This window comes from Hippopotamus amphibius, chromosome 11 (assembly GCF_030028045.1).
Source record: "Hippopotamus amphibius kiboko isolate mHipAmp2 chromosome 11, mHipAmp2.hap2, whole genome shotgun sequence".
Taxonomy (NCBI): domain Eukaryota; kingdom Metazoa; phylum Chordata; class Mammalia; order Artiodactyla; family Hippopotamidae; genus Hippopotamus; species Hippopotamus amphibius.
The window spans coordinates 5,454,258-5,481,259 of record NC_080196.1 but is presented as its reverse complement, the minus strand read 5'-3'; the positions used below and the strand labels follow the sequence as shown (position 1 = coordinate 5,481,259).

The window sequence follows — 27,002 nt, the reverse complement described above, 5'->3', positions numbered from 1 at the left end:
CGGCCGCCGCGGCGAGAGCGCGCCCAGCCCGCCGTGATGCCCGCGCGCGCCGGACGCCTCCTCCCGCCGCGGCCCCGGGCCCCGGCCGCCCCGCTGCTGCTGCTGCTGCTGCTGCTGCTGTTGCTGCTGGACGGCGGGCGCGGGGGCGCTCGGGCCCAGGAGCCGGGGGCGGCGGCGGCGGACGGGCCCCCCGCGGCCGGCGGCGGGGACGGGCAGGACCCGCACGCCAAGCACCTGTACACGGCCGACATGTTCACGCATGGCATCCAGAGCGCCGCGCACTTCGTCATGTTCTTCGCGCCCTGGTAACTGGCCGCGCCGCCCGCCTCGGGCTCCGCGGGCACGGGTCGGGCCCGGGCCCCGCACGGTGCGCGCAGGGGGTGCGGGGCCGCGGCCTGGGGGCGCCCGGCCAGGGGCGGCGGGGCTTCCGGGCCGGGGGCCGCGGGGGGCGGTGCGGGCCGGGCGCTCGCGGCTGACGTGGCGCGCGGGCCGGGGCGGAGCGGGAGGGGGCGGTCCCCGAGGGCCGGGCCGGAAAAGGCCGCGGCCGCGGCTCCCGCGCCCCCGACCCCAGCCCCCGGGGAGGGGGGGGTCGTCGCCCTCCGGGCCGCGGGCAGCTCAGACCCCGTCCGGCCCCTGTCCCCCGGTCCCAAACTTCTGCGCCGGCCGGAGGCAGCGGCCTGCGGTGCGGCCGGGATCCGGAGGCCACGTGCGGCCGCCCCGGCGACCCGGGGTTCGGCCTGCACGCTTGAACTTCGGATCCGGTTCACTCGCCGCAGGGCAGACCCCCGGCCCGAGGGTGTAATGGAAACACCGGGACTCACAAGGCGTGATTTCCCACTCTGTGCGTTCGTGAGCTGGAGAGGGGTGGCCCAGGCAGAAGAGGGTTCCTGCGCTCCCCGGGGAGGCGGAGAGCAGTGCGGACTCTGGGGGCTCCTCTGCAGCTCCGGGTGGGTGGGGAGCTGTGCTCTCGGTGACAGCAGTCACTGGCCCCGGACCCAAGGCTGTCCTCTGGCACCAGCTCCTCTGCTCTCTTGGTGCCTGGTCGTCTGCAAAGTGTGAGATGGGAAAAGTCACACCGTTGAAAAAACGGCCTTCCTTGCCGTGGTTGTCCGGTGGGGGCTTTGGTGTGGGCCTCGTTGCCAAACCCAGAGACCCCTGCCCTGTGAGTTGTCCTACTGAAAGACTTCCTGTCATTCATAGCAGCACGGGGACAGAGTGCCTTCCTCCCGGGGCCTAGCTGCCCACTGAAGGGGGTCCCCAATGGGCTGAGCAGACAGACAGCCAGTCTTAGGGCCCAAGGCCCTTTGCAGGCTTTACTGCGAATTTGGCATCCTTCCCCAGAGGGGAGGAGGCTCCCTGAGATGTGGGAAAGGGATGCAGAAGGACTAGGAAGAAGATGCCCAATAATACGGCCTATTCAGAAAATGTGCCGGCGGAAGTTGGAGGAAACTTCTCTTTTTCTCCCCATATTCAGGTTATTACTGTATTTCAGTTCATTTGAAGTTAAATTAGCACTTTTGGTCTGGGTCAGACCTGTCATTTTTTAACAATGCATCTATGGGATACATTGTATTTCAAGTTCCCAAGAGCCAAGGGGAGTTGAATTGTTAGAACTACCAAGTGGTAGAGAGAATACTTGGTAGGGTAGAGTAATGGATGTAGATAGTTACTTTGTGAAGGGTATTCCCAGAGTAGCTATTGCAATTAAATACACTATTTAATTGTTTGTTTGTTTGGTTTTTTTTTTTTGGTGCTAGGGCTTAGTTGCTCCGCGGCATGTGGGATCTTCCTGGAGCAGGGATTGAACTCATGTCCTCTACATTGGCAGGCGGATTCCCAACCACTGCGCCACCTAGGAAGCCCTACACTACTTAATTGAAGCCTACTTCCGTGAAATAAATTTGCCCATGGATTTTTTTTTCTTTATATTTTAAAGAAACACTGACATGTAGACGTCGTAGGTCCATGCAGTGTCCCAATGGAGTTTTAATTTTGGAGTCTGTAATACTCTCCAGCTAGTCCTGGGCTGAGTGAGGGAGAGGACCTGCACTTGGTCTTAAGTATATTCCTGTTTCATTGTGTGCGCCTTATAGACTTTTAGGTGGATGCTCCCAGAAAAAAGTTAACTTTTAAAGTTTTTGTTTGCTTCTTAATAGTCTACTATGAAATATTTAAATAGAGATGTACAAGTTTCTATGACAAGATTTAAAAGTGAGACTTTAAGAGCAAATTGGAATTCAGATGGACTACACTGTGGGCTGCTCCTCATCTCTTTCCATTTCAGTCCCTGGAATGTTGGGAGCCCACGTGTGATTTGGGGGCAGGAGCTACTGAAACATTGATCTGTGTGTATTTGCTCTGAACTTGGCAGAGGCAGGGTTGTCCTACTGCTTTTGTGCCAGCATCAGGTCATAGCTTCTCTATGGCCAGTTTTCAGGTCACATTGGATCTGACGACAATGAGGTCAAGGTTGGGGCTGCCTCCTCGAAAGGACCAGGTGGCTTTGCTCTGTTATGTGACCACAGACTGCCTCTGAATGTAGCTGCTGTCTCAAAGATTTGTGCTGTAGCCACAAGGGTCCAAAACCAGAAGTGCCGACTGCGGGGCACCCATGGACCCATTAGTAAGAAATCGCCTAGCGCTCAGTACATGCCAAACATGGGCATCCAGCTGTAGAAAGGATGATGCTTGTCTTCTTGGCACTTGTACCATACATACTTAAATCTAACAGTGGTTTTCCCTCACAGTTATCTTCCAGAAAAGAGGGATTCATATTGTACTTTAATCTCTTATGAAGCAGGATTCTCTTCTCTGGCCAAGAAAGTGCTGCTTGGGGAAGACAGGTTAGCTTGAAGCAAACTTTTCCAGTGCTTCCTTTAGATGCTTCCTGGTGAGATCATCTATCAGAAAAGAAAAGAGGCAAGGCGATTTAACACTGATTTTATTGAGACGTTATTTTGAGGTTGAACTCAGTTATGTGTTGGGTGTTCTTTCAACACTTTAAAAATCTATACAGCAAGTAGATATTAGTACATCGTAGACATCATGAATACACAGTTACCAGATGAATGGGAAAAACAAACAAACAAAAAACCAGGTGCCATAATGCTGTGTGACTGTACTTGAAGCTTGAGATAACGTTTTCAGGGTTGGCGCATACAGAATCCAAGCACAGCCCTGTGGACAGCTGACAATTAAAGGTGATGATCAGCCGTATGACCCAAAAAAGCAGGTTTAGCGACGGGAAGGTGCTGACGCTGTCAAGAAGTGTGACAAGTAGAAGTGAGAATTCTAAGTTGATGTATTATTTTAAATATAATTTTGAATGTTTGTGTATAGTTAAATTCATACAATGACTATTATCAGTATACATGTGAGCATAACAAATTTAGAAGTTTGGGATGGCCACAAGCTTTTTTTTTAAGCTTCTCACTGGAGAGAATGCAGAACTGATTTCATTTTGAGGCTGCCTCACACCGGGAAGAGACTGGTTTTTGTGGTAGAGGAGACCTGACCCTAAAGGGGCCATGGCAGCGGGAAGCGCTGAGCCGCTGCCCCAGAGGCAAGCGAGGGAGCTCTCCAGAAGAGGAGGGAGGAGAGGGTAGACACCAGACAGCCTGGGCCGACTTCCTGGAGGAAGTGACACGCACACTAGTAGGAGTCAGCAGGTGGGTTTAGGGAGGAAGTGTCAGGGAGAGGAGTGCTGATTCCCAGGGCCCAGCCAAGCTACGGCCCTTTCAGGAAGCTGGAAACTTGGCAGCATGGCCCAGCGGTGGGCGGCGGGGAAGGAGGACAGCGTGGACGGAGGTCAGATGGGAGGGCAGCAGAGGGCGGGTCCAGGGGCATCGGGCACAGCGCCGCGCTGAGTTTTGATTTCGCGCTGAGAACAATGTGGGATCTCTCCGGAAGATTTAAGCAGGGGAGCGAGGTTCTGCGGACACTGTGAGCTGTCCAGCTCCGTCCCCGCTGCAGTGTGAAGAAGGGGTCGGATCAGAGAGCCCCGCTGCCCTAGGAAATGGCTGAGGAGGTGGGCCGGGCACCCTCAGACCCCACGCTCAGCATGCTTGTTCCTGTCACCTGGTTCCAGGTGTGGACACTGCCAGCGGCTGCAGCCTACCTGGAACGACCTGGGAGACAAGTACAACAGCATGGAGGATGCGAAGGTCTACGTGGCCAAGGTCGACTGCACGGCCGACTCGGATGTGTGCTCCGCCCAGGGCGTGCGCGGGTACCCCACGTAAGTGACGGGCGCGTGCGCATCCTGTATCCTCCGGGTCTTCCTCGGCTTTTTGCCAGCCACCTTCCACCAAGAAAGTTCAAGTTAAACTTTTGGCAACTTCTTTGTAGTTCTGAGGGGTGAGGAGATGCCGACTATTAAGCAGGCAGTCCCTGTTGTTAGGGAAAGGTTATATTTACACGATATGTGTACTAGATACCTTTTTGTACTTTGGGAAAAGCCTTTAATTAATCAGTTGAGTTTTCCTGTTTATAAAAGAACGTGTCTGTGAGACAGAAATGGCAGTCTCAATGAGGTCCTGTCATATTTGATGTTCACAGATACGTTTGCACAGTGAGCACCAGGTGTCATGCATTTTCATCTGAATTTTTGGTCAGGTATTAATTCCTAAGCCTCCTTTCTAGAGTTCTTTCCCACGTGACTAGCACAAGGGCTGTTTCTATTGGAAAGAAGGTGCAGTCTTTCTGACAAGTGATACTTACCCCCTACTTCCTTGACAGTTAAAATAGTTTTTTTGGTTTTAAGAACAGAAATTGAAACGGGCTTAATGAACAAAAGAGGGGATTAATTTGAAGGCTGTGGGGGAAGCTCTGAGACTCGGCTCCATGGGTTTGGAGGCCTGTTTTTCTGTGCACCCCATCCGCCCCTTAAGGTGACTTAACTTCCCGTCTCTCTGTTGCCATGGCAGACTTGGGCCTGCCACTGATTGGCCCAGCTTGGATAGAGTGTTCATTCCAGAAGCCATCCTTGTGGCCAAAGAGGCAGGATCTTGTCGGAATACAACAGCCCTGTTCAGACTCAACATTTAGTGTTGGAGTGAAGAGCACGTCTCCAAAAAAGGGAAGATGCTGTTTCCAGAAGGATGAGGGAGGGGTTGGGCACTGCAGGTCCCAGAATATTTGTTCAAATTGACGAACGAGTCAATCCTATGTGAAACCCAAGCTGATCTTCAAAGCTGAGGGACTACGTGTAAAATGGCAGGAGCTCTGGGCGGGCACCCAGATGCCACGGTTTGGACCCAGCTCTGCCGTCTGCTTATCCTGCAGCTCCGGCTGTGTTCCTCAGCCTCTCCGTCTGAAGTAGGATGCTGATACCTGTCCCCCCATAACATTGCCATGTGTAGTGACGTGTGCAAAGATACCCATCTGACTGTACCCTGTAATGTTAAGGTTTCCCCTAACATTTGGAGATTTGGCATTTCCATAAAGGGCTCTGGAACTCTTGGTCTTTGGTGACTGCTTGCTAATCTGAGTGCAGTAACTCAAGTCTACATCAAATCAGAGCAATAGGGACAAAATTTCCTGCTACATGTACCTGCCTGTGGGCATCACTGTCCTATGCTTTACTGCGTTGCCTTTAAAGTAAACTCTGCTTGGATGAAGAGCATCCCAAAGAAGTAGCCAGTGGGTAGTGGGACCGGTTTCTCGTTGAGAGCCTGTTACTTTCAAGGTGCAGGAGCAACAGAGATGGTTGGCTGTGGTGTCCACTCTTAAACAGCTGGCTGTGTGTGGCCATGTGGCTGTGTGCACCGTAAACCACGCCGTAGGGAAGGTGAAACAGGACCAGTAACAGGACCGAGAAGGCAGGTGTTAGGGGCGTGAGAGAGAGAGTAGAGGGTTCCGCCTGGACCCAGTCATCCAGGCTCTCTGGCCACAACATCACTTAATCCACAAATGCTATTCACAGAAACATCTGTGACACATTCATGTTGGATCAGGTGTCCTGATTTGTTTTTTTAGAAGATAGGGTCCCCCCAAGAAAACCATGCACTGCTTTTGTGTTGTTGAAAAGAACTGCAGTGAGCTCCCGCTACGTGATTTGGGAAGGAACCTTGTGACCATCAGAGCCCCGAGAACAGATTTTTTTCACAGAATGCAGAAGGTGGGGGGCAAGCTGCATGAAATGTAGTGGCCTTAGGGCATTCATAGGTCTACCTGTGTGAGCTTTTACTTCTAGGCATGTTTCAAGGCCTGAATCTGATGATGCTGTAAATGCTGGGGGCGTGTGGCGTCAGCACATTAGCTTTTATGTCATCCCTCCCCGGCACCTTTAACTGGAGTAAAGGATTGGAGAGGGAGGGGTTCCCAGGTCCCTAGAGAAGGCTGCCTGTGCTCGGGAAGATGTTTTGAGGTCTTCCTGTTGCGCGAGAAATCATCTTTATCACCTGGGAAAATGCTAGCAGGGGCAGGGCGGAAGGAGGTTCCCCAGCGCTGCCATGTGCAGCACCACTGCAAAGAACAGAAACGTTTTCCCTCGCAGTCCCCGAGGCCAGAAGCCTGAAATCAACGCCTCCGCAGGGCCATGCTGCCTTTGAAGGCTGTCAGGGGTCCTTCCTCACCTCTTCCCGGCTCCTGGTGGCCTGTGGGCGGCCTTTGGTGTGTAGGAACATCCCCAGTCCTCCTCCTCAACCTGCTTTCTGCTGTGTGCACGTCTCTCTGTGTCTGGATTTCCCCGTTTTATGCAGACACCAGTCATGCTGTGTTAGGGCCCACCCTCATGACCACATTTTAGCTTGATAGCCTCTATGCAAATGGTATTTCTAAATACGGTCACATTCGGTGGTAGCGTGGGTTAGGGCTTCAGCAGATCTTCTTGGGGACACGGTTCAGCCCACAGCACCATCTCATCTGTAGCAGTAGAGCTTCCGTCACGCTGTTTTCCAGAGGGACCCGGTAATGGGGGACCTTCTCCCCTGCGGTCTCCTTGACTGAGAAACAGACCCCCAGGAATGCAAGTGCCCATGTGGAGGTTTGGGAACAGCAGAAGAGTTTGGGGCTGTACTTGGGGCGTGAACCCCATGGCTCGCTCTGCATCACCGCTTTCATCACCATGTACAGTGAGAATGGAGTCAGATGACCCGCAGGGGACGCTGTCCTCTTGCTAGGCTCTGTGAACTTAGCTGGAATCTCAGACTTGGGCAGCTTAGAAAGATTTTCAATCCAACAGCAGGAAGAGATTTAAAAAATTAGTTTTGCTTCGCTCAGTGTACACCAAATGAGAAAAAAATCACAAGATTAAGTTTTGCTGCATTTTAACCTTAGCAAAGAAATGGGGGATGGATTCAACAACACCTGGTCCTTTCTGATGTTGTGAGGATCCGCTTGCTTCCATCCTGAAGCACTTTGGTGGAGGGAGGCTCTGGGGCAAGAGGAGGGAGTGGAGAGGGACAGAGCCCGCCTCTAGTCCCCTGTGGGCACAGCATACACTCCCAGAGCACCTGGAGGTGGTGGGTGCGGTCGTCTGCGGTCGTCTGCGGCCGTGAGGGCCTGCTTTGGAGTCGCTTGAAGCGTTAAACTAGACGAAGGAAGGGACATACTGGCCAAGTTGAGTTAGATTGTGGCTTTTTGTCATGGTTATAAATGTATAAACTGCTAGGGAAGGGGACATATAGTCTTCATTGGAGACACACTGGGGTGTCCGCTAGCCCATCACAGGATCGGAGCGTCTAGGTGAGGCCAGTAAGCCCGCGTTTGCCTGAACGCCTTCTACAGCCAGTATGTTGGTTTTCTCGTTTGGTGTGAAATGTCACTTTACGACCTTCGTGCGGTTAGCCGTCCAGACCCACAGTTCTGACTTCTGCGTATCTTAACCTCATATTCCGATGCTGCACGTCGGGCATCTCCTAACAAAATCCACATACGTGCTGGGATGCATTAGGGGTGTCTTAGGGGAGTAGGCTCGCCTCCAAACGCTAGCCTGTGTTTCTTTGTTTTCCACCCGTAGCCATATTTCCCTCCATCCTGATACCTTCTCTTCATTCTGTCAATAGAAGAATACTTCCCTCCCCTCCCCCCACTCCTTGATGCCTTCTGTTAAGTTTTATCTGGAGCCTATTGTCCTGTCACAGGGACAGAGTGACACAGGGTCTCGATGTGTTCATCTCGGCCTCTGGTGATGTCTTTGCTCCCCTCCAGAGGCAGAGTTCTGTGCTCTATCTGCAGATACCTAGTGTGTATGGAAAATAGAAAAAGATGCCTTCTCTGGGGGCAAGTGAATGGGCTGTATCAACCAACGTCAAGGTGGTTGTTGTAGTTGGAAACTTGAACTCTCGCAGTAGCTGGATATTCATGCCTTGTAAGAGTCGAATAGCTGACAGGATAGCTTGGAACTACGTTTACTGCAAAACAGTGCTATTTCTACTGCAGTTTTAAATTGTTTTTTAAAATGCAGAACATAAAATCTACTGAAACTAAAATTAAGACATATGCCGTTTATAATCTTGATTTTAGTTTCCACATGTTCACTGTTAGTATATAAAAACTGATAAAAAACAATGCAATTGATTTGTGTATGTTGATCTTGTATCCTACAACCTTGTTGAATTCACTTACTGGTTCTATGAGGTTTCTTTGTATCATTTCCTTGAGATTTTCTATGCAATCATGTCACCTGTAAATAAGGAAAGTTTTATTTCTTCCTTTAAATTTTGCATGTTTTTCCTTTCTTTTTCTTGCCTTATTACAGTGACTAGAACTTCCTATGTACTATGTTGAGTAAGAGTCCTTGCCGTGTTCCTTATCTTAGAGAGAAAGAATGCAACCTTAGTTATGATGCTAGTGAAACCAAAAGTGGGGTCCAGGTGCTCGCTGCTCAAAAGCCAATAAAGGGACTTCCCTGGTGGCGCAGTGGTTAAGGATCTGCCTGCCAATGCAGGAAACACGGGTTTGAGCCCTGGTTTGGGAAGATCCCACATGCCACGGAGCAGCTAAGCCCGTGCGCCACAACTACTGAGCCCGAGTGCTGCAACTACTGAAGCCCGTGCACCTAGAACCCGTGCTCTGCAACAAGAGAAGCCACTGCAATGAGAAGCCTGCACACTGCAACGAAGAGCAGCCCCCACTCGCCGCAACTGGAGAAAGCCCGTGCAGCAATGAAGACCCAAATAATAAAATACATTAAAAAAAAAAAAAAATCTACGGCGGCCGGGGAAGGATAACAAATACAGGGCAGGGAGCACTAGAAAGCTAGAGAGCTGTGCACCTGCACCCCCGTAGCTTGGGGTTTAACTCTCAGCATTAGGCCTGACGTGTTCACCTCAGTTTTGCTTTTCTTGAAAAGCATAAGACACTTTTAAAAGTTCGGGATTAAGTGAGCCTGTTACTGCCTAGAACATCACTTTCCTTGCTTTTCCGGGTGTTCCCCGGGAGTGGCCGGTACCTCATTTTTCTGATTGTTTCGCTAAATGAGTTTGCTCTCTGCTCAGAGGGGTTTGAAAGTGCTGTAAAGTCTCCTCCACCTAATCCTCTGTCACTCTTTCAGCTTGAAGTTTTTCAGGCCTGGCCAAGAAGCTGTGAAATACCAGGGTCCGCGGGATTTCCAGGCCCTGGAGAACTGGATGCTGCAGACGCTGAACGAGGAGCCCCCCGTGAGTGCGCGCGAAGCCGCCCCCTCTTTCCTGCTGCGTTTTCGGGGTAGTAAAGAGGCCAGTTTAGGTACCATCTTAAAGCAACGTCTTAGTTTTTTTAGAACTCATTGATCTCATAAGTAAAGATTCCCTTTTTTTTTCCTCAGTTTTTTTATTGTGGTAAAATACACACACTGTAACATTCACCCTCTTCCCTGTTTTCCAGCACACAGTTCAGTGGTATTAAATGATCCATAATGTCATGCAGCCATCACGTCCGTCCATCCACAGAAACTTCCACCTTCCCGAAGGGAAACCCTGTCCCCGTTAAACACTAACTCCCCCTCCCCGCGCCCCGGTACCCACCACTCTGTTTTCTGCCTGTATGAATTTGACTAAGTACCTTATGTAAGTGGGAAAAGATGAACTTTTAACAACTTTTTTATCATGGAAGAATTCAAACACGCACAAAAGGAGAAAGAGAAGTCTAATGAACGATGGGCAGGAGTGTAGAGAGGAGGGTCTCGTGTGCCCACCCCCAGTCCCCACAGCGCTTTCCATTGTTCGGACCTTACTTTGTCTTCCCTGCTCCCCAGGCCGTGTTTGGCTGCAGAGTCGGTGTCATTTGTGACGATTTCAGGATGCAGCCCACAGAGAGGCACTTATTACTTTATGCCCCTCTCACATGTAATTCAACTCACGCTCATTCCTCAGCCCCAGAGATGGACGCGTGGGGTCAGGGCCGGGCCTCTGCCGGAGTGGCCAGGCCAGGCCAGCTCCACCCTCCCTCCCCTGGGACCTCGGCTCCACCGCCCACAGCCTCCCGCCCCCGTCACTCCTACCGTGTACCCACAGTGTGACTCTTCCCTTGTCTTCTGAACCCTCAGCCCCACAGCCCTACGTGGCTTTGCTGATAACATAATGCAAAACCCTTGATACTCTCAGTGTCTTAATGGCCTCCCCTCCTCTAAGAATAATATCAGGAAATTGTGGAAACTGATTTCTGAGTGGTTGGTTTTTTTAATTGAAGTATAGCTGATTTACAAGGTTGTGTTACTGAGATATTTTTTAAAGACGTGGCTCTGTGTAGAACGTTACTAAGAAAAACCTGCAATCCTCCTCTTCTCCAGTTGACATGAGGAGTCTTGTCTTTGTTATAAGTCCTTACGGTGGTGAGCCCTCCGTTGTGTCCCTTTGTGTGGGGTGCTTTCGGGTTAGTGCTGAGTGCTCAGGCCCGCGGAGGCCGAGCTGGACTTGGACTGGAATGGAAAGAGGGCCCTTGTTCCCATGCTGTCTGTTTCTGATGAACTGTTGGGAGCATCTGAAGTCTTTGAATGTAATTTCCATTTCAGCACTTAAGACTGTGGTATTGCATCATGTAGGCATTCCCTGACTTGAAGGCTGTCTGTGCTCCAGGGGTCTTTTGGGGGCCCTGTTGCTGTGGTGTCATCTTTCAGGGTGTCTTTGTGGTCCTTCACTCTCCCCCGAATTCTGTGTAGAGGTCACAGCTAATCAGAAACCCACCTGCTTCCTAAGTGCTACTTTGCTTCACATTTTTAGAAGTCTAGCACTGTGTGTGACGTGTGCAGTATTGAATACGTGTTAACCAGGGACATGTCTAATTTTGGGAACAAGGAAAAACCACAAACCTCGCAGAGAGTAAATTTGCATCTTTGTCGTGACAAGCAGGTGTAACTTTCACATAGAGTTAAACTTCAAGTTGTTTTTCTTGTTCTCGGAGGGGAGGAAGCCAATTTTAAAGGGGAGTTCACAGTCTCCAAAGACATTTAAACTTTTCACCAAAAAGCCAGTCTTCTATGATGACTTTATTCAAGAAACCATCATCCTGTGTCAGGATGGCAGAAAGAGTTCATCTCATGAGTCAACTTCCCTTTGGGGAGTGGACCCCACAGTACAGGCTGGGGATGGGGCGGCTGGGCCGAGGCTCTGGTGGCTGTCCTCAGGGGAGTGTCCTGGGGGGCGTGGCCCGTGGAACCCACCCGAGACCTCAGTTACCCAGTCACCATATCGGTGTCTCAGAGCAAGAGGGATTCTCAGATAATTGCTAGAAACAATGACGGGTGCCTTATTATAGAAAATATTCTAGAATATTCAGACTTCATTTTGCAAACTGAAATTCTTTTCAGTATGAATTTTGCTTTATATTGTAAGCAAAAACTTTTTTAAAAAGCTTCTGTACTTATACCTAAATAACTTAATATATACATTTTCATATTTAAATAGGATAAATTTAGATTTTTCCCTTCTGGTGTTATGATATTAAAGTCAAAGAAAAGAAAACCTGCCACTTCTTACATTCTACTCCAATTTTTATATTTCCATGTTTCCTTCTGTATTTTTTTCTTAGAGTAGTAATCATATAAACATGGTTCATTTCACTAATGATCATTTAAAATAGCTGAATCATCTTTATATGGACCATAGTTTATGTCATCTTGTGGATCTGCCAAAATTCAGCTCTTCTCTCTCAGTGGATATTCAGGTTATAATTTTTCTGTCATCAGAAATGCTATAAAGAACATTTTTATCTTTGCAAAGGACATTTTTTTTTCTACTTTGGAGTGACTTTTTAGAATATATTCCCAGACATAAAATTGCAAGGCAAAAAATAAAACAAGATCACGTTTATGGCTCCTGACGAGTAGTGCCAGATTGCTTTCTTAAGACTCTCTAAGCCACATGGTCACCAGCCCAGGGAGAGGGTGCCCGTTCTGCGATACACTGGTGTCCCCTTAATGGCCATCTCTGCCTGCCACGGAGCACGGGACGTGCTCTCTCGGTGCCATAAATGGACATTGTACTACTGCAAGCCCTTTGAACATCTTGCAAAGGGTGACATATAGTTGTTTCGCTTTATTGGAACTCACTGGCTGTTCACTTAGTCATCCCTCTCTTGGGCATCCTTTTGTCTGGGTACTTAGCACTTTGAAAGTTTTGTCAAGCTAGCAGCAGAAAAGAAAACTGCATGGTGCTTTACGATTACAGCTCTGCCCGGCTTTGACTGTCAGCACTTTGAAAGCTTTTAAAGACTTAAACTTGGATATTCTTTTTAAAAGAAATGTCAACCACTAGATGAAAACTGAGTTATACACACCCATGCGTGTATAGCACAGTGGGGATTCAGTGGTCTTCTTTTCACCTCTGGTTGGAGGCCATGGCTGTGTTGGCCTAAAAAATTGAGACATTTCGAATGGTGTGGTACAGTGGTTCGTAATTAGTTGTCACCCTGGTGTCTGCTCAGATACTGGAGAAGCGCCTTTTAAAAAAGCCACTTCTTGTCCCTTCACTGTGTGTTTCTGTCCCAAACTTAGTCCTATGAACTACATTCTTCCTTAAAAGCACAGCCCGTGTTTGCCCTGTGGTTTTCTCTTTGCTGCCTTTCATCCACCTGAATTTTCCTTCTCATCATCTATTCTATCAGCCTTTCAGTTTTTCCTTCCTTCACAGGTTTCCTTACATTTGTGTAAATAAAGAATGGCCGGGCCCTCCTGTTCTCCCATGGTTTCTCATGCCCTGTTCTGTCCCTTTTGTTCCCTTCTGTATTCTGCGTGACGTCTAAGGTCATGTTTCAAAGAACCAGACAGGGTGCTGGTTTGGGGTGGGCCATCCCTCAGTTTGTCTGCTCTGTTGGGTGGGGTCTGGGGGCAGCAGAGGACAGGCTGGGGCAGGGAGGTGACAAAGCCGCTTCCCGCCTGGGGGCCCCCCTCAACACAGCAGTGCCCCTCAAAGGCTCTGGGTGGCAGGGGAGGGTGGAGAGCATAGACGGTTCCAGACGGAAGCCTTGATGGGCTCCTCCGGGTCTTCACACATCACCCCCAGTGACGCTTGTTCCGTCTCATCCCATCAGACACCGAAGCCCACGGCGGAGCCGCCGCGAGCCCCCGAGCTCAAGCAGGGCCTGTACGAGCTCTCGGCCAGCAACTTTGAGCTGCACGTGGCACAAGGTAGGCGGGCGCGTGGTTCTGCACCTCTGGGTGCCTCTGCCCGGGCCACCCTCCTGGATGCCCGGGCTTCTCCTCTCGCTACTCGAGGGCTCACAGCTCGCGGCATTAGGGGCTTGTCAAGGGTCCGTCTTGTCCAGTCCCAGTGCCCTTCCTCTCGGAGATGATTTCTCCCTTTGTCTCCATCCTTGGGGAAAGGCCAGTTCTAACGCCACGCTGAAGCCTCAGGTGCGGAAAGCTCACCAGTTGCTAGTGGGTGCGCTTACTTAACTGGTGCGCTGGCTGGACAGTGCATCCTTGGGTAGGAAAGTGTTTATGTTAATGTGCATCATATGCTTATTGACCTGAGGCAGAAACAAAGGTTTCTCTTATCTGTTTACACCAGAATTTAGTGGGACCGTTATAACACGTGAATCAGAGGAGGTGTTCTTTACATGTAAAATATTTTTTGATATGAAACCTCATTTCTTGAAAATAGTCTCCTAAGTGTCAGAATGACCTGAGTACAATTTCTAACGTTAGTAGTGTATGAGGCCTTTCCTTACACGTGCGGAAGCTTTGGCTCAGCAGTGAAGGGCTTGAACGTGAACTCAGCCGCCTTGCCGGCCTCCACTCTCAGGTGCTGCCAGGGAGGGAAATCCTCCTGGGAGACTGAGTCGGAAATGTCCTTAAAAGGGCTTAAAATTGTATCTGGCCTTGCAACTTCCTGCCTGTGGAAGCTGAAACCCACCCCACTTAAGATCTGAAATCACTTGTGATGCTTTCAGCCATTTTCCATTTTTAATTAAAGATGGTTATTTAATTGGTACTGATGCTCTGACAGTGGAACTTCAGGGTTTCTGTCCTAAGGGGAGTCACTGTAACTAAGCATCGGGCTTGGGCTCGCTGCAGGACGTACTGCCAGGGCCACCCCGTGACAGACCACCACCCAAAGCCCAGCCCCATCCCTCCTGAGCCAGTCACCCCGCGAGGGGCCGTGTCCCTGTGCCACTGGCGTGAAGGTCTCTCCTCGGACAGCAGTGCAGTTCCTGCCCGGACTCGGTTCCCTCTGATTCCCAGTGGGTCCTGGACCTCCTGTCTCCACCTCACAGCACAAAAAAGTAGCGACCTTCCTGTCTGCAGAGACATGGTTTCAGCCTTGCAGAGCAGCTGCTAATATATACTTTAAATTTGTTTTGCTTTATTTAATTTTTTTAAGTTGAAATATAGTTGATTTACCATACTGATTTAGAAGCAAGTTCCCCCCCCCCCCCCATTTCCCTCCAGTGCGTCATTGCTGCCGTGATGAGATGCTACCGTGAGCACTGCCGCGGCAAAGTCCGACTCTGAGCCCGGGCCACACGGCAGCGTCCGTTGGGTGGTTGTCTCCGTGGCCGCAGCCTGATTTTGGTTTGGTCTCAGCCTGATCCCTTTCTGGCCCTAGGCTGGTCAAGGTGGAAGAACCTAGATGAAAGTCTTCCGTGTCTAAGTCGTGATGTTGTGAGGCTTGATTTTTTCCCAGCCAAGGGACTGACACAGTTTTTTTAAAACTTCTATTTTATTTTGAAATAAAACCCAGGTACAGAGAATAATGCAGGGTGCAGTGAATGGTCATAAAGCGGTCACCCCATAACCACTGTCCAGCTGAAGACAGGAAGCTTCCCGTGCCCCATCCCAGTCCTCCCTCCTCCCTTCCCTCTCCCTCCCCTGAGGAGGCGCTGCCCTGAATGTAGGGAAACCACCGCTTGCTTTGCTTTTTTTTTTTTTCTTTTTTTTTTTAAATTGGAGAATAATTGCTTTACAGCCCTTTTTGGTTTTATCCCTGAAGTGTGTTCTTCAGCAAGTAGTTTAGTTTGGTTTTTTTTTTTTTTTTATTGTATCCCTTCTAAGTCTTGTTTAATCTGCACGTCCCCTCAGCCTCTCTTTATCGTCCGTGCCTCCTGTTTGCTGAGCACACACTGTCTGACCTGTCCGGCCCCCGCAGCAGGGACTGGGCCGGCTGTATTCCCGTGGTGTGGAGTACAGTTTCCTTGTACACATCGCCCTGATGTCTCTTTCCTGTGAGTCAGCAGCTGAGTCTGGGGACATTATCGTTTTCTGTTTGATGTTTTGGGGGGTGTGAGCAAGACTGCACAGCGGAGACGTCTCTCTGTGACGTCAGCAGCCTTGCCCGTCACCGCCTAGATCCGTAATCCGTGGGGCGTGCACAGGCTGCTGTGATTCGAGCATCCCTCCTTCATTCTCTCAGCAAGAGACACTTCGCCTCCTTCGTTTATCACTCGGGTGTCCAGTTTACCTAAAGACAGGCTGAGTGCCTGATCCTTTCCCTTTATTGCCTTGTTTTCCAGATAATGAGTTGGTTCCCTATTGTCACCCAAAGATGACAAATTAGTTTTGTTTTTTTGTTGTTATTGTTGTGGCGTGTGGGCTCAGTAGTTGTGGCTCACGGGCTTAGTGGCTCCGAGGCATTCTTCCTGGACCAGGGATCGAACCCAGGTCCCCTGCATCGGCAGGCAGATTCTTAACCACTGCGCCACCAGGGAAGCCCCAACAAATTAGTTGTTAAGGATCGTTATGAACTCACGGAGAGAGATGTAGTTGATGGAGAGGCCCCTTAACCAGTTGAAGGGTTCATCCTGAACTGAGCTGTGCAGGAGGGTAAAGATGACATGCTTGCATTCATGCTCTACTTGGTGGATGTAAATCACACTCCCTCTCTCCCCCCACCCCCCGAAGGAGACCACTTTATCAAGTTCTTCGCCCCATGGTGTGGTCACTGCAAAGCTCTGGCTCCGACCTGGGAACAGCTGGCTCTGGGCCTCGAAAATTCTGAAACTGTCAAGATTGGCAAGGTAAGTGAAAGCCCTTATTAAACTGGAAGTAGACTGCCTTTGGCTGGATTAATTAGCCGGGTAGCCCATTATTCATTCTGTGCGCAAAGTCGCAAACCTGATTTATTAATTCCATTTAGCATGCCACTTGATAATTCATGTCACCTTCACAGATGGCAGCCCGGTTTTGTGTGCGCTGGCTTTTCCACAGCCTAGAGATAAATTATGGCTTTGGCTCCTTGGTTTATTTTGAAGCAATGGCCAATTCTGAGTTGGCAGCCCCAGAGCCCCTTCTGCAAAGATATGGGGCAGAGCCTTAGAGAGCGTTCACTGGACGTACTTGGAGACCATCCACATTCGAAATCACCCAAGAGCTGTTTCCTAAAGGACCCGCGGCTCCGCGCTCACACAGGCATGCAGAAGACCTGCCCGTGGGGAGCCCCGGCTCGCCCTGCCGCCTGGAATTCTTTCCCACTTTGCATAGGGCAGCCAGAAGTGATGGCTGACAACAGGAGTTTCTGGAACTATCCAGAGCAGCTTCTGGGCCTTCAGCCCTTCTAATCTCATCCATCCTTCTGCACCCATCAGACCCCCTGCCTGAATTGCTTTCATAAAAATCTCACATTCTACTTTGCCGGGGGCCAGTTTGTGTATGGAAGTAATGCGGTGTGTCCAGGAACCGTAGTTAATAAGATGACCTACCTAGCACAGTGAGATGGCCAGAAGCATGAACTTGGGATTCAGACAGACTTGGCCGGCCCCCCCCCGAGCAGCTTCTCTACACCTCAGTCTCCCCCTCTGCAAAAGCCAAGACGAGCTCCAACTGTGAGGCGGGCGAGAGGGTGACAGGAGAATGCCCAGTACGACGCTGGGCACGAGCCAGTGCCAGGACACTGTAAGAGTTGTTGTTAAATGAGTTTCTCACTGTTGCCTGTTAAACACTTAATTTGACATCTTTTCAGTTTTATCTTTACTGTATACCAAATACTCCTAATTTAAAATACTCCTTTATACCAAATACTCCTTTTCAGTTTTATCTTTATTATATACCAAATGCTCCTCGATTTTAAAGCTCCTGAACCTGAGAATACATTTCGGAGCTAGCTTTGTGACGGGTGAAGGGTTCTGTCCCTGACAGCTGGCTGTCCCCTGCTCCACGGGTCAGGCCAGGCTCCCTTTCTCCATCTGCTAACCCGCTCAGGGTAAAGTATTGCTCCGTAAAAACTGGCATTTTTAAGTGAGTGAAACGAAATCACGTCTCTAAAGTAAATCACATCACCCTGCCCGTCCCCCCCCCCCCCCCCCCCCCCCCCGCCCCGCCCCGGCTCAGGTGTATTTTGGGAGAGCTTTTAGGAAAAGTCTCTCCAAAAGCTTCAGCTTGCTGGCAGAGATGCTGCAAATAGGGAATTTTAGAAATTTTCTTTCTTTAAAAAAGTACTGAGTGTCCAAGTGTCCATGTGTCAGGAAGGCTTGTGGGGAAACTGATGGGCTCGTGGTCTGTGTTTCTAGGTTGACTGCACGCAGCACTATGAACTCTGTTCGGGAAACCAGGTCCGAGGTTATCCTACTCTCCTCTGGTTCCGAGATGGTAAAAAGGTACGTCTTCAGGTCTTAGTGTTGAGACAAGATGCGTGTCTTAACCACAGCCGAGCGGTCGAGTGGTTTCACGGGGTGACGTGTTGCCAGCCTGGGGGGTCCGGGCACTGGTTTGAAGGAATACACATCACGGAACGTTCTCTTCGCTGGTAAGGTCTGGGTAGTTGAGAGAAGCTGCCAGGTGTTATGGGCTCCTGCAACATGCCAGTTTGCTCGGGTTATCTCTAGAATAAGCCGAGTCAACGGCCCTAGGGTAACTGCTCCGGTCACCAGCTCTGGGGGGCTCAGTGCTCGCTCTCGGGAAGGCGCTTACGCCTGCTTCATCCCTGGCTGATGGGCAGCGACCAGGCTCTGGTGACCCTCAGCTCTGCAGAAGGCAGGCGCTGGGAAGCTCTTTGCCCGGAGCCAGACTCCGGTTGATCGCCTGCGCTTTGCATTTACACGTGAGCCGCAGACACCGCGGAGCCGGGACACGCAGGCGGAGACGTCCGATGGGGGCGGGTGTCGCGCGGGCGGGCGGAGGTTGAGCATTCGCAGCCCTGACGTGTTTCCGTGTGGCCCTTGTCCCGGACAGGTGGATCAGTACAAAGGGAAGCGGGATCTGGAGTCGCTGAGGGAGTACGTGGAGTCGCAGCTCCAGAGCACAGAGACGGCCGCCCCGGAGCCCGCCCAGCCCTCGGAGGCCCCCGCGCCGGCGGCCGAGGCCGCGGCCGAGCAGGTGGGTGCTGGCCGCTCGCGCCTCCAGCCACGGTGCGGGGACGGCCCGTGGGCATTCACGTGCTGGGCTGGGGTCCACTTTTCGACATGATGTTTTCTTTCACTGCTTTTATGTGCTTGTAGGGGCGTCAATGTAAACATAGCTTCTTCCTTTAAAGAACCCAAAGTAGGTGTGAGACAGGATCCTGAAAGCATGTAGTATCGGTGTTTCTGGACAGTTCTTCCCTTTGGTTCAGTCATCACTGCACGTGAAGGTATTTGCTGTGAAAGCTGGCTGCTTTCTTTTAGACCTGTTTTGTTCATTTCCACAACGTGCTGCAATCAAGGTGGTAACGTTCCCTGAAAGAGCTACAGCAGAAAGGCTGTACCTGTTGGAATGTCGACGGCAAAGTACTGTAGGATGCTTTATTTGTCCAGGCGGTCTCTGACTTACCGAGGCGTCCTCGTCCTGTATTCAGACAGTGTAAGGTTCTACATTCATTCATTCTGCATTTATCAAGCATTGTGTTTCAGACACTGTCCTAGACCACCAGGAAACAAGAGCAAATAAGATCATTTTCCGCCTGTGAAGAGTGGTGGGTCTGCTGGGGGAGATAGGCGGGAACACACACACGTGGCTATCGTGGGGGCTGTGACACAAGTCGGGGTAGAGAGGCAAGAAGTGTCACTGGACAGCTGCAGGATGAATTGGTATTTGCTGGAGGGCCGTGGGGGAAGGCTGCCCGGTGGACAGGTGTGGGCCGGCCGGGTGTGCTGGGGCCCAGCCCACACTGGCTGGCGGGAACCGAGGGGTGAGAGGAGGAGGAGGGCGCCGTGCGGACGCAGAGAGGAGCTGGACTGGAGAGGGTCTTGACAGCCAGCCGGGGGTCTTACATTTGTAGGGAGCCAGGGGAGGGCTCTGAGCAGATCTGGATTTTAAGAGAGCTGAATGGCCGCAGCCTGTGTGAAGGAGGCGGGAAACTGTTGTAGCTGGAGATGAAGGAGGCTGAGACCGCCCCCGCCAGGGGCCATGCTGGTGGGGCCGTTGGGAGGGAGTTCAGCTCCACAGGCACTGTCCGGGTGGGGGCGGGCTGGGCAGGGTTCCGGCACAGCCAGCGGGCGACGCACCAAGCAGGAGACGAGGGACGGCGGGGAGGGGCTCCCTTTTCAAGGTGCTGGCTTTCGGGGCTGTGGGGGGTATGCAGGTGGCGACCGTTACGTGTGTGAGTCTGGCGCTAAAGCCGGATGTCTGCCTCGATGAGTAGGTTCACGGGTCTGCAGCTTTGGGTAGAAGCGGGTGGTGAAGCCGTGGGTGAAAATGAGATTCTTCAGGGGGAGTCAAAGTAGTGTTGTCCCAGGAGAACAGTGCTTGGGTTTCCTAGCTAAGAACCACAAGGCCTGTCTGTCCGTTTATTTCCAAAGCAGAAGCCTTCTGTTGCTGCTTCCGTTCACACCACGGCACCCCACAGCAGGGCGCCCTGGGGCTGGGGGGCGCCTCCCCGGTGACCCTCCAGCCTCAGCACTCACAGGAGGGACGGGCCGGTGTCTGGACCCTGGGGAGAGCAGCCGCCGGGCCCAGCCTCCCAGGGTGGGGCCGGGACGGCCCCCGCCCCCAGCGGGACTCTCCTAGGTGGGGGCCTGCACAGGGTTAAAGTCGATGTTTTGGTTTAGGAAGTAAACTAATGATTTTGTCGTTATGGACCATGTGTCAAGGGTGTGTGTGTCACAGTGGTTCTAAAGGTCATCCCAGGTCGAGTGTAATGATACGCTGTGGAGGTTTCATCAAACCCAGAGTGGTTTCTGTTTATAATAACGTTTTCCACCATTAAGCGGGGCTTTCAGTGAGGATGGCGTCATGTTTCTGGACAGAAAGGTGGCAGCGTCTAGATGGCGCCTCGGCGTGCCTGCCTGCTGGTCACAGACACACGGGACTTGGTGCTGGACTCAAGGCGGGGCGACCCAGTACACGGAGCCGTGGGATACATCACCCATACTCTTGCTCTCAGGAGAGGACTGCAGACCCGTTTTTGGAGAAACACAGATGTAATTTTGTAAAGAACGAGCAAGATAGACTCGCTTTAGAGCAGACTGCCTTGTGGCACCTTTGCCCTAAATTCTCCAACCAGAGTTCAAATGAGCAGTTTTTATTTACTTTGAATTTAAAAACTGAAAGCAGCTATTATCTGTAAAGCACATACTGCCTGTGCTTGTGACACTAAGGTCCTCTGTCACGTAGAAGAGAGAAGTTTTATGAATCCGTAGGATGAGAGCACTGGAGTTGCTGAGAAAAGCGGTGTGTGTACAAGGCTTTAGGGACGCCCGTCAGTGTTCGAGGCTCCAAGCCCGGGAGGTGCAGGCTCGGGCCCTGCCCACCTGAACCCGCCTGGGCTGGCCGGGGAAAGCCTGCTGGACGTGCCCCGCCCCCTCCACCAGCACCTCCTGGCTCAGGACTGCGGGACCTGTGATGAGTCACTGCCCTTTTGTGGCGCTTTAAGAGATGCCTGACTGGTATTTCTGCGATCCCAAAGCGTAACCCGGCTCTGCTCTATGTGGTGTATTTGAATGGTGGCTGTTCCTTTCCCCAAGGGCACTGTGCTAGCCTTGACAGAAAGGAACTTCGATGACACCATCGCAGAAGGCGTCACCTTCATCAAGTTTTACGCTCCATGGTAAGTGGCTGAATTAGAAACTGCTGTGTCCTCGTGCACTTAAGTCACATTCCTATTTTTCAGCTCATAAGCCAACCCTCCAGACTCTGTGTTGGGCAGATACGACCTATTACATGTAGTTACGCTGTAGGGAAAAAGGAAAGGTTATCGTTACGCGCCTGTATTTAGATATGTGAAAGTCTGATGGTGTATGGAGAGTGAGGTTAGAACTTAAAGGTCACTCCGCTTTGGAGAAAACATCAAAATGGAGAATTATTATCATGGTCATGTAAAACTGAAGTTTTGTGGTATCTGGGCACTTTTCCAAGTAGATGGCTTTTTGGGATTAAAAACACCATGATCGTCATGAGGTATTAATAGCTTTGCCCTTAGTCTTTCTGGACGTTATAGAGAAATTGAGTAGAGCTCAGCTTTCCGTTAGAGCCACGCAGTATGTCAGTCACCTGCCCCTTGGCCCTCGGGAACCAGAACAGAGAGGGGCTGCACGGAGCCTGAGACCATGGCATCTGGAAGCAGCGGGAAGACGGTAGGTTCCAGGATGTGCCATGAACCACTACGACCCTGCGTGCCCTTTCGATCTTTTGAACCCAGCTTCCTCGGCTGTAAAATGGGAAGAGCACTTTGTCTTGAAACAACCCATTTGGAAGGACAGTGTTGAGGAGCGTGTGAGGTTGTTTCACCACATGCCATTTCTGCTCCTTAATCTGTTCCATTCCATGTATTCCTGAGAAACAGTAACAGCAGAGATAAAAAGCTAACGAGTGATGGATCTGTAGGACTTGTGAAGTTTTTATTCTTCGAGAGTAGAAACACTGGTAAATAATGCCTTTAAAACTGTTACGTATTTTCTATTTTGTAGAAAACCTAAAGCTGTAGAGATCAAGTACGAGGACAGAAGAGCCCCTTCCATGGAAGGGGAAGATGGTCAGGAAGGGGGTACAGTAACAGGTGGAAGGAGGGTGTGAACAAAAAACTTAGCGGCCTCAGTGCTCACACATCACTGACGCTTCAGGGAGGCTCTGAGGGTGTTGTGAACATTGAAGACCATAAGAAATCGAATCTAGTTTTGGCATTCAAGTGATTTTTTTCCTAAGTGTTTTTCTGTTCATCTCCTCCTGCTCCTGTGGTACACTCATAAACCAGGGAGCCCACAGTTTACCGTATCCTAGAGATGGTTTCAAAGCTAAACGTGTTTTCACACCATCTTGTTTCCACCAGATTATCCGGATTGGGTTTGAACGCTGTGTGTGGGACGGGGGAGGCAACGTCAGCGTGCCCAGTGCGAGAGTCGGACGTTGTACGAACTCTAGGCAGGTGCTGGCTGCCTCCTACAGAAAAAACGGGCTGGGCAGTTTTTTGAAATGTAGGTGCGTGACCTTGATGGGACCTCAACAAAGCTGCCACTGTTCTGTCCCCAGGTGTGGGCACTGTAAGAACCTGGCTCCTACCTGGGAGGAACTCTCCAGGAAGGAATTCCCTGGTTTGGCGGAGGTCAAGATCGCCGAGGTGGACTGCACTGCTGAACGGGGCCTCTGCAGCAAGTACGCGGTAGGTCCACGCGGATGGCGGCTCCCGGGCACAGGACTGGGGGGTGGAGTCCAAGTGCAGCTGTCATTTGGTATCGTGGACGCAACCAAGATAACTCACACTGCCCTCATCCTCCCGACAGAGCATTTTCTGTGTCCCTTTTGAGATTTTTTTAGGGTTTGTTTTCCATTTGAGAAGCAAAAGAGCTGTTCTCTGAAAGGAAAGGCTTTCTTCTGTGCCTCCTGTGAGTGCACACAACCCAGCGGGGGCATTTCAGGCCTTGCCACCTGGGTGAAAAGTGGGTGGTAGCTGGGACTCCGAGCTTAAGGGCCGGGCCCCACCTGCGCGGCCATTCTCATTGGCTGAACAGTCAGCTGGCCTGTAGCCTTCATCGTAAACACCTAAGTGGCTGACTTTCCAGACACAAGGCAGTGCTCAGCACAGGAAGTATTTGATCCTACACTTCGCCCTGAGGGGGCCACACCAATGGGCCAGGCTTGTGGCTTGGGTTCTTTATGTAACTGTTGCCTTCTTTCGAAGCTATTAGCGCCATCAAATAGCCTAGAACACTGGCAATTTATATTTTTCCATTTGTGTTGTTTTCTTAAAACACTTCTGGGGCCTCTGGAGTTTATGAGAATAGAGGTAGCACAGACTGAGTCATCTCATCTACTTACTAGAAGGTGCCAGTCATTTTTCTTCTCTGGTGCTTTAAAATTTGTTAAAGAGAAAAGAGGTGAGAGGTGAGCAGTAGCTGGCAAGTGTGTGTCCTTGAGGCTCTTGCTGCTACTCAGCATGGACCACAGAGCGCCCAGATACCTCCAGGAAGCGCGTCGGAAATCTCAGGCCCCTCCCTCTGCACCGGCTCCCCAGGCGCCCGTATGCACGTGAAAGGCTGACACTCCACTTCAGGGTTAAGTCACTCCTTGATGCTGATCTTGAAAGTAGTTTTGGGTTGGAAAGTGAATAAAGAGCCCCAAGGCTCTGCTTTCTGAACACTCAGGTGCTGTTTTGATGGTCTGTACGTTCTGAAAATTTAACTGTAGACTTTCCTGGGCACAACTCTAGGATCTTTTCTGATTTTATTTAAGAAGCACTTTGTGTGTGACTCAGGGCATTGGTTTACAGACTTTTTTTTTTTTTTTAAAGGTACGAGGCTATCCCACATTGTTGCTTTTCCGCGGAGGGAAAAAAGTCAGCGAGCACAGCGGGGGCCGAGACCTGGACTCCTTGCACCGCTTCGTCCTGCACCAGGCGAAGGATGAACTGTGAGCTCGGCTGGAAGCCGCCTCCCGCCTGGCCCTGGACGCGCGGTCCGGTTCCTGGTGCTGGGGACTCGGAGATCCAAATGTACTAAACACGTGCTATCTCCTCCGTGTGTGTGTTTTTTAAGCCAACACACCCTACAGATTCTTTCCTAAGTTTCTCTAAGTAAATGTGTAACTCATGATCCCTTTGCAAACTAAATATTTCCAGTGGCGACGTACCACCCATCTCCTTTCACGTTCTCTTGGTGAAATCTAAGTGGTTTCCTTTGAGACTAAAATAGAATTGAGGAAAATCCAATTGCCAGACTGTTTTTGGCTCCTGAGTGATTTTGGTGAAAGCATCATCCAAAGCATAGTTTTCGAGCCACCCTCACACGAGTCCTGGAAAGGTGGCCTTGCCTCGTGGTGGTGTGGAGTCGCTCTGATCTGAAGGTCACAATCGACTTGTTAATAACGTGGTTGGTCCGTAGCCTGGAGCAGATTTAAACACAAAGCCCCGTCGCCTCTGCAAGAGCCCCTTTCCCAGCCCCTCCTGGATCGTCTGTCTCTGTTGATACCTCTCACGGCGAGCGGTAGTGACCGTGGCAGAACTCCTGACGCGTGCCTGAGTAAGATAAAGCTGACGCCATGATCGTGTGTCGATACTTGACCAACTGCTTATGACTGTCCAAGGGATGTTTCTGTCCCTCCCGAGTGAGACAGTTCATTAGTTAACACGAAGCCAGAGTCCACGTGAACTTTGAGATTTGATGTCTCCTGTGGAAACTGTGGACGTGGAAGGTTCCACACTTTGTCCTGACTATTCTAATTAACTCCTAGCAAGAGTCTGGTTGTCTCGGTCCCCGGGACCGGAGGACCAGATGAGCTTTCCCAGGGCTGGGTATCAGGGACTGAGGAAACCCTGCAGCCCCACGACGGAGCCCTCATCGGAAGCAGCTTCAGACTCAGCAGCCTTTTTAGAGGCCGCGTCCTGTACTTTGTCTGCCTTCGAGGAGGTCAGCCTTCTGTGTGAAGAGTGGGATTCACGTGACCTCAAGACCAAAGACGGAGGGAGGCAGGGCTGTGTCCGGGCAGAAGCAGGCCATGTTACCGGCGTCCTCCTAACTCATGCCGACCTTTTTAGGAAGCGGTTTTACCCTCACCCTTGGAAGTCAGCAGCCGTAGGACTAGGCTCCCGTGAGGTATGTACCTGCAGGGCCTTAGCCATCCTTCACTCCCCGTGATAACACTCTTCACCCCACGCTCAGGCGATGCGGCCACTTGGCACACAGTACCTGGTGGTGAGAACCTTAGAAACAAGACCCCGTCCGCTTTCTGCGGCAGACGACGACAGCAGGATCTTGGCCAGCCTCTGCCTTAAAGGAAATCTTTATTAATCACGTATGGTTCACAGATGTTCTTTAAAAAAAAAAAAAAAAACACAAAACCCCCAACTTTCTAGAGAAGCACAGTCCTCGTGAGTGGCTTCAGCTTTGCATCATGAGTCTTGTTTTAAAAGAAAATCAAAGTGGTACAATTTGTTTACACTATGATACTTTCTAAATAAACTCTTTTTTAAAAAAAAAAAAGCCTGGTCTTTTCTTAAATGTTACAGCAAAACAGATATAAAATAGACAATAAATTATAGTTTATATTTACAAAAAAGCTGTAAGTGCAGTTATAGATCATAAATGTATTATTTAATCAGTTTAGTATGAAATTGGTTTCCTAGTACATGATCGTGAAAAAGATATTTTAAAAACTATTCTCTGATTTAATCTGAGTCTGACTTTCTACAGGAGAAAACCGTGGTTGCGGTTCGTAAACCGCACGCCCATCCTAACCTCTTCCTAAGGCTGGGTGCCCGTCCCTGTCTGGCCCCGCGATGCGGGATGCTGTCCAGTAAAAGGCAAAGAACCATTTTTTTTTACCGACACAGCTGAGAGCCGACGTTGCTGATGTAAACGTGTTTTTCAAAGAGCCAGCCCCCGAAGGAAGAGGTGCGGGCATGCAGCTCGGGTTAAAACGATGGCTTTTACAAAGGCTTCTCATCCCCAGAGCCTCGCCTCCACGTGGGATCACTCTGGCCTCTGGTTGGGTCCTAGCAAAGCAAATGGCAGGTGCTGGTGGGGGGAGGGGGAAAGAAACTGTGGTTCAACTGAAATAAGTGTATTTTCACACCGACAAAACGCCCACGCAAACACGGAACAGCACAGCTGAGACAGAAGGCACTTTCAGGCCGCCCGGCTCCCGCCTGGCTGTGGATCCCACGTGAAACCGACCTTCCCGGGATGAGAGCTGAACGGAGGCATTTCCCCCCATTCCCGTTACCTGTAAAATCTACCTGTGAGCAACTACTGAAACTGCCCATATTTCAGCCAAGAAGAATTTTACTTTGAGATTATTTTCCCTATTTACTTACTACAACCACAGAGAGCTTGATCTAAGGCAAAAACTAATTTTGGTGGGTTTGGTGGGGCAGAGGGGAATCCTTCAAAGTTACATTTCTGTAGTCACAAGACTTCATACTACAGACGCACACCGAGCTTCCTAGGGACCGACAACTACTCACGACATTTACTATGTGAGCAAGTTACGGACGAGGTCCTTTAAGATGTCCGCTGGGCAGAAAGGCAGCAGCGGGCAGGAGATTCTGTCGGCGTCTTGTCCCGCTTTCTTCGTGCTTCTGGGTGCTTTTTAAGGCAGGTGTAACACAGGCGTCCAAGTCCAAGGCCGTGCATGTGTCCCCAGCAGCCGTCCTGTGTCAGTGGCACCCACAAGCCCTTACGACCATGTTCCTGTATTTTTTCAGGATGACGTTGGAGTTGTCGTCAAAGTAAAGCACCGAGATGGCGTTCAGTTTCGTGGGCGCACAGCACGGTTTGGGGACGTACTCGGGATTCATAAGGTGAAC

At 50.7% G+C, this 27,002-nt stretch overlaps 2 protein-coding genes across 2 annotated transcripts in view; one reads left to right on the top strand and one right to left on the bottom strand.

The window, feature by feature from the left end:
- Positions 1 to 25,677, top strand: TXNDC5 (thioredoxin domain containing 5). The gene is made up of 10 exons (XM_057698344.1): positions 1 to 305; positions 4,088 to 4,237; positions 9,497 to 9,602; positions 13,450 to 13,546; positions 16,259 to 16,374; positions 17,863 to 17,949; positions 18,524 to 18,667; positions 21,232 to 21,314; positions 22,733 to 22,862; positions 23,991 to 25,677. The coding sequence occupies exons 1-10, from the start codon at positions 37 to 39 to the stop codon at positions 24,111 to 24,113; spliced, it is 1,305 nt and encodes a 434-aa protein (XP_057554327.1). The 5' UTR covers positions 1 to 36; the 3' UTR covers positions 24,114 to 25,677.
- The window catches only part of BMP6 (bone morphogenetic protein 6), a 141,302-nt gene continuing 139,808 nt past the window's right edge, over positions 25,509 to 27,002 (bottom strand). Inside the window, exon 7 of the mRNA XM_057698343.1 lies at positions 25,509 to 27,002. Coding sequence (XP_057554326.1) covers positions 26,853 to 27,002 — 150 coding nt within the window. The 3' untranslated portion in view covers positions 25,509 to 26,852.

Bases quoted from the DNA above. Each gene is read 5' to 3' on its own strand.
- TXNDC5 (XM_057698344.1), top strand. From the start codon at position 37: ATGCCCGCGCGCGCCGGACGCCTCCTCCCGCCGCGGCCCCGGGCCCCG. The intron at 18,668-21,231 runs GTGGGTGCTGGC...CCTTTCCCCAAG, and splicing joins CCGAGGCCGCGGCCGAGCAG to GGCACTGTGCTAGCCTTGAC. The intron at 21,315-22,732 runs GTAAGTGGCTGA...TTCTGTCCCCAG, and splicing joins ATCAAGTTTTACGCTCCATG to GTGTGGGCACTGTAAGAACC.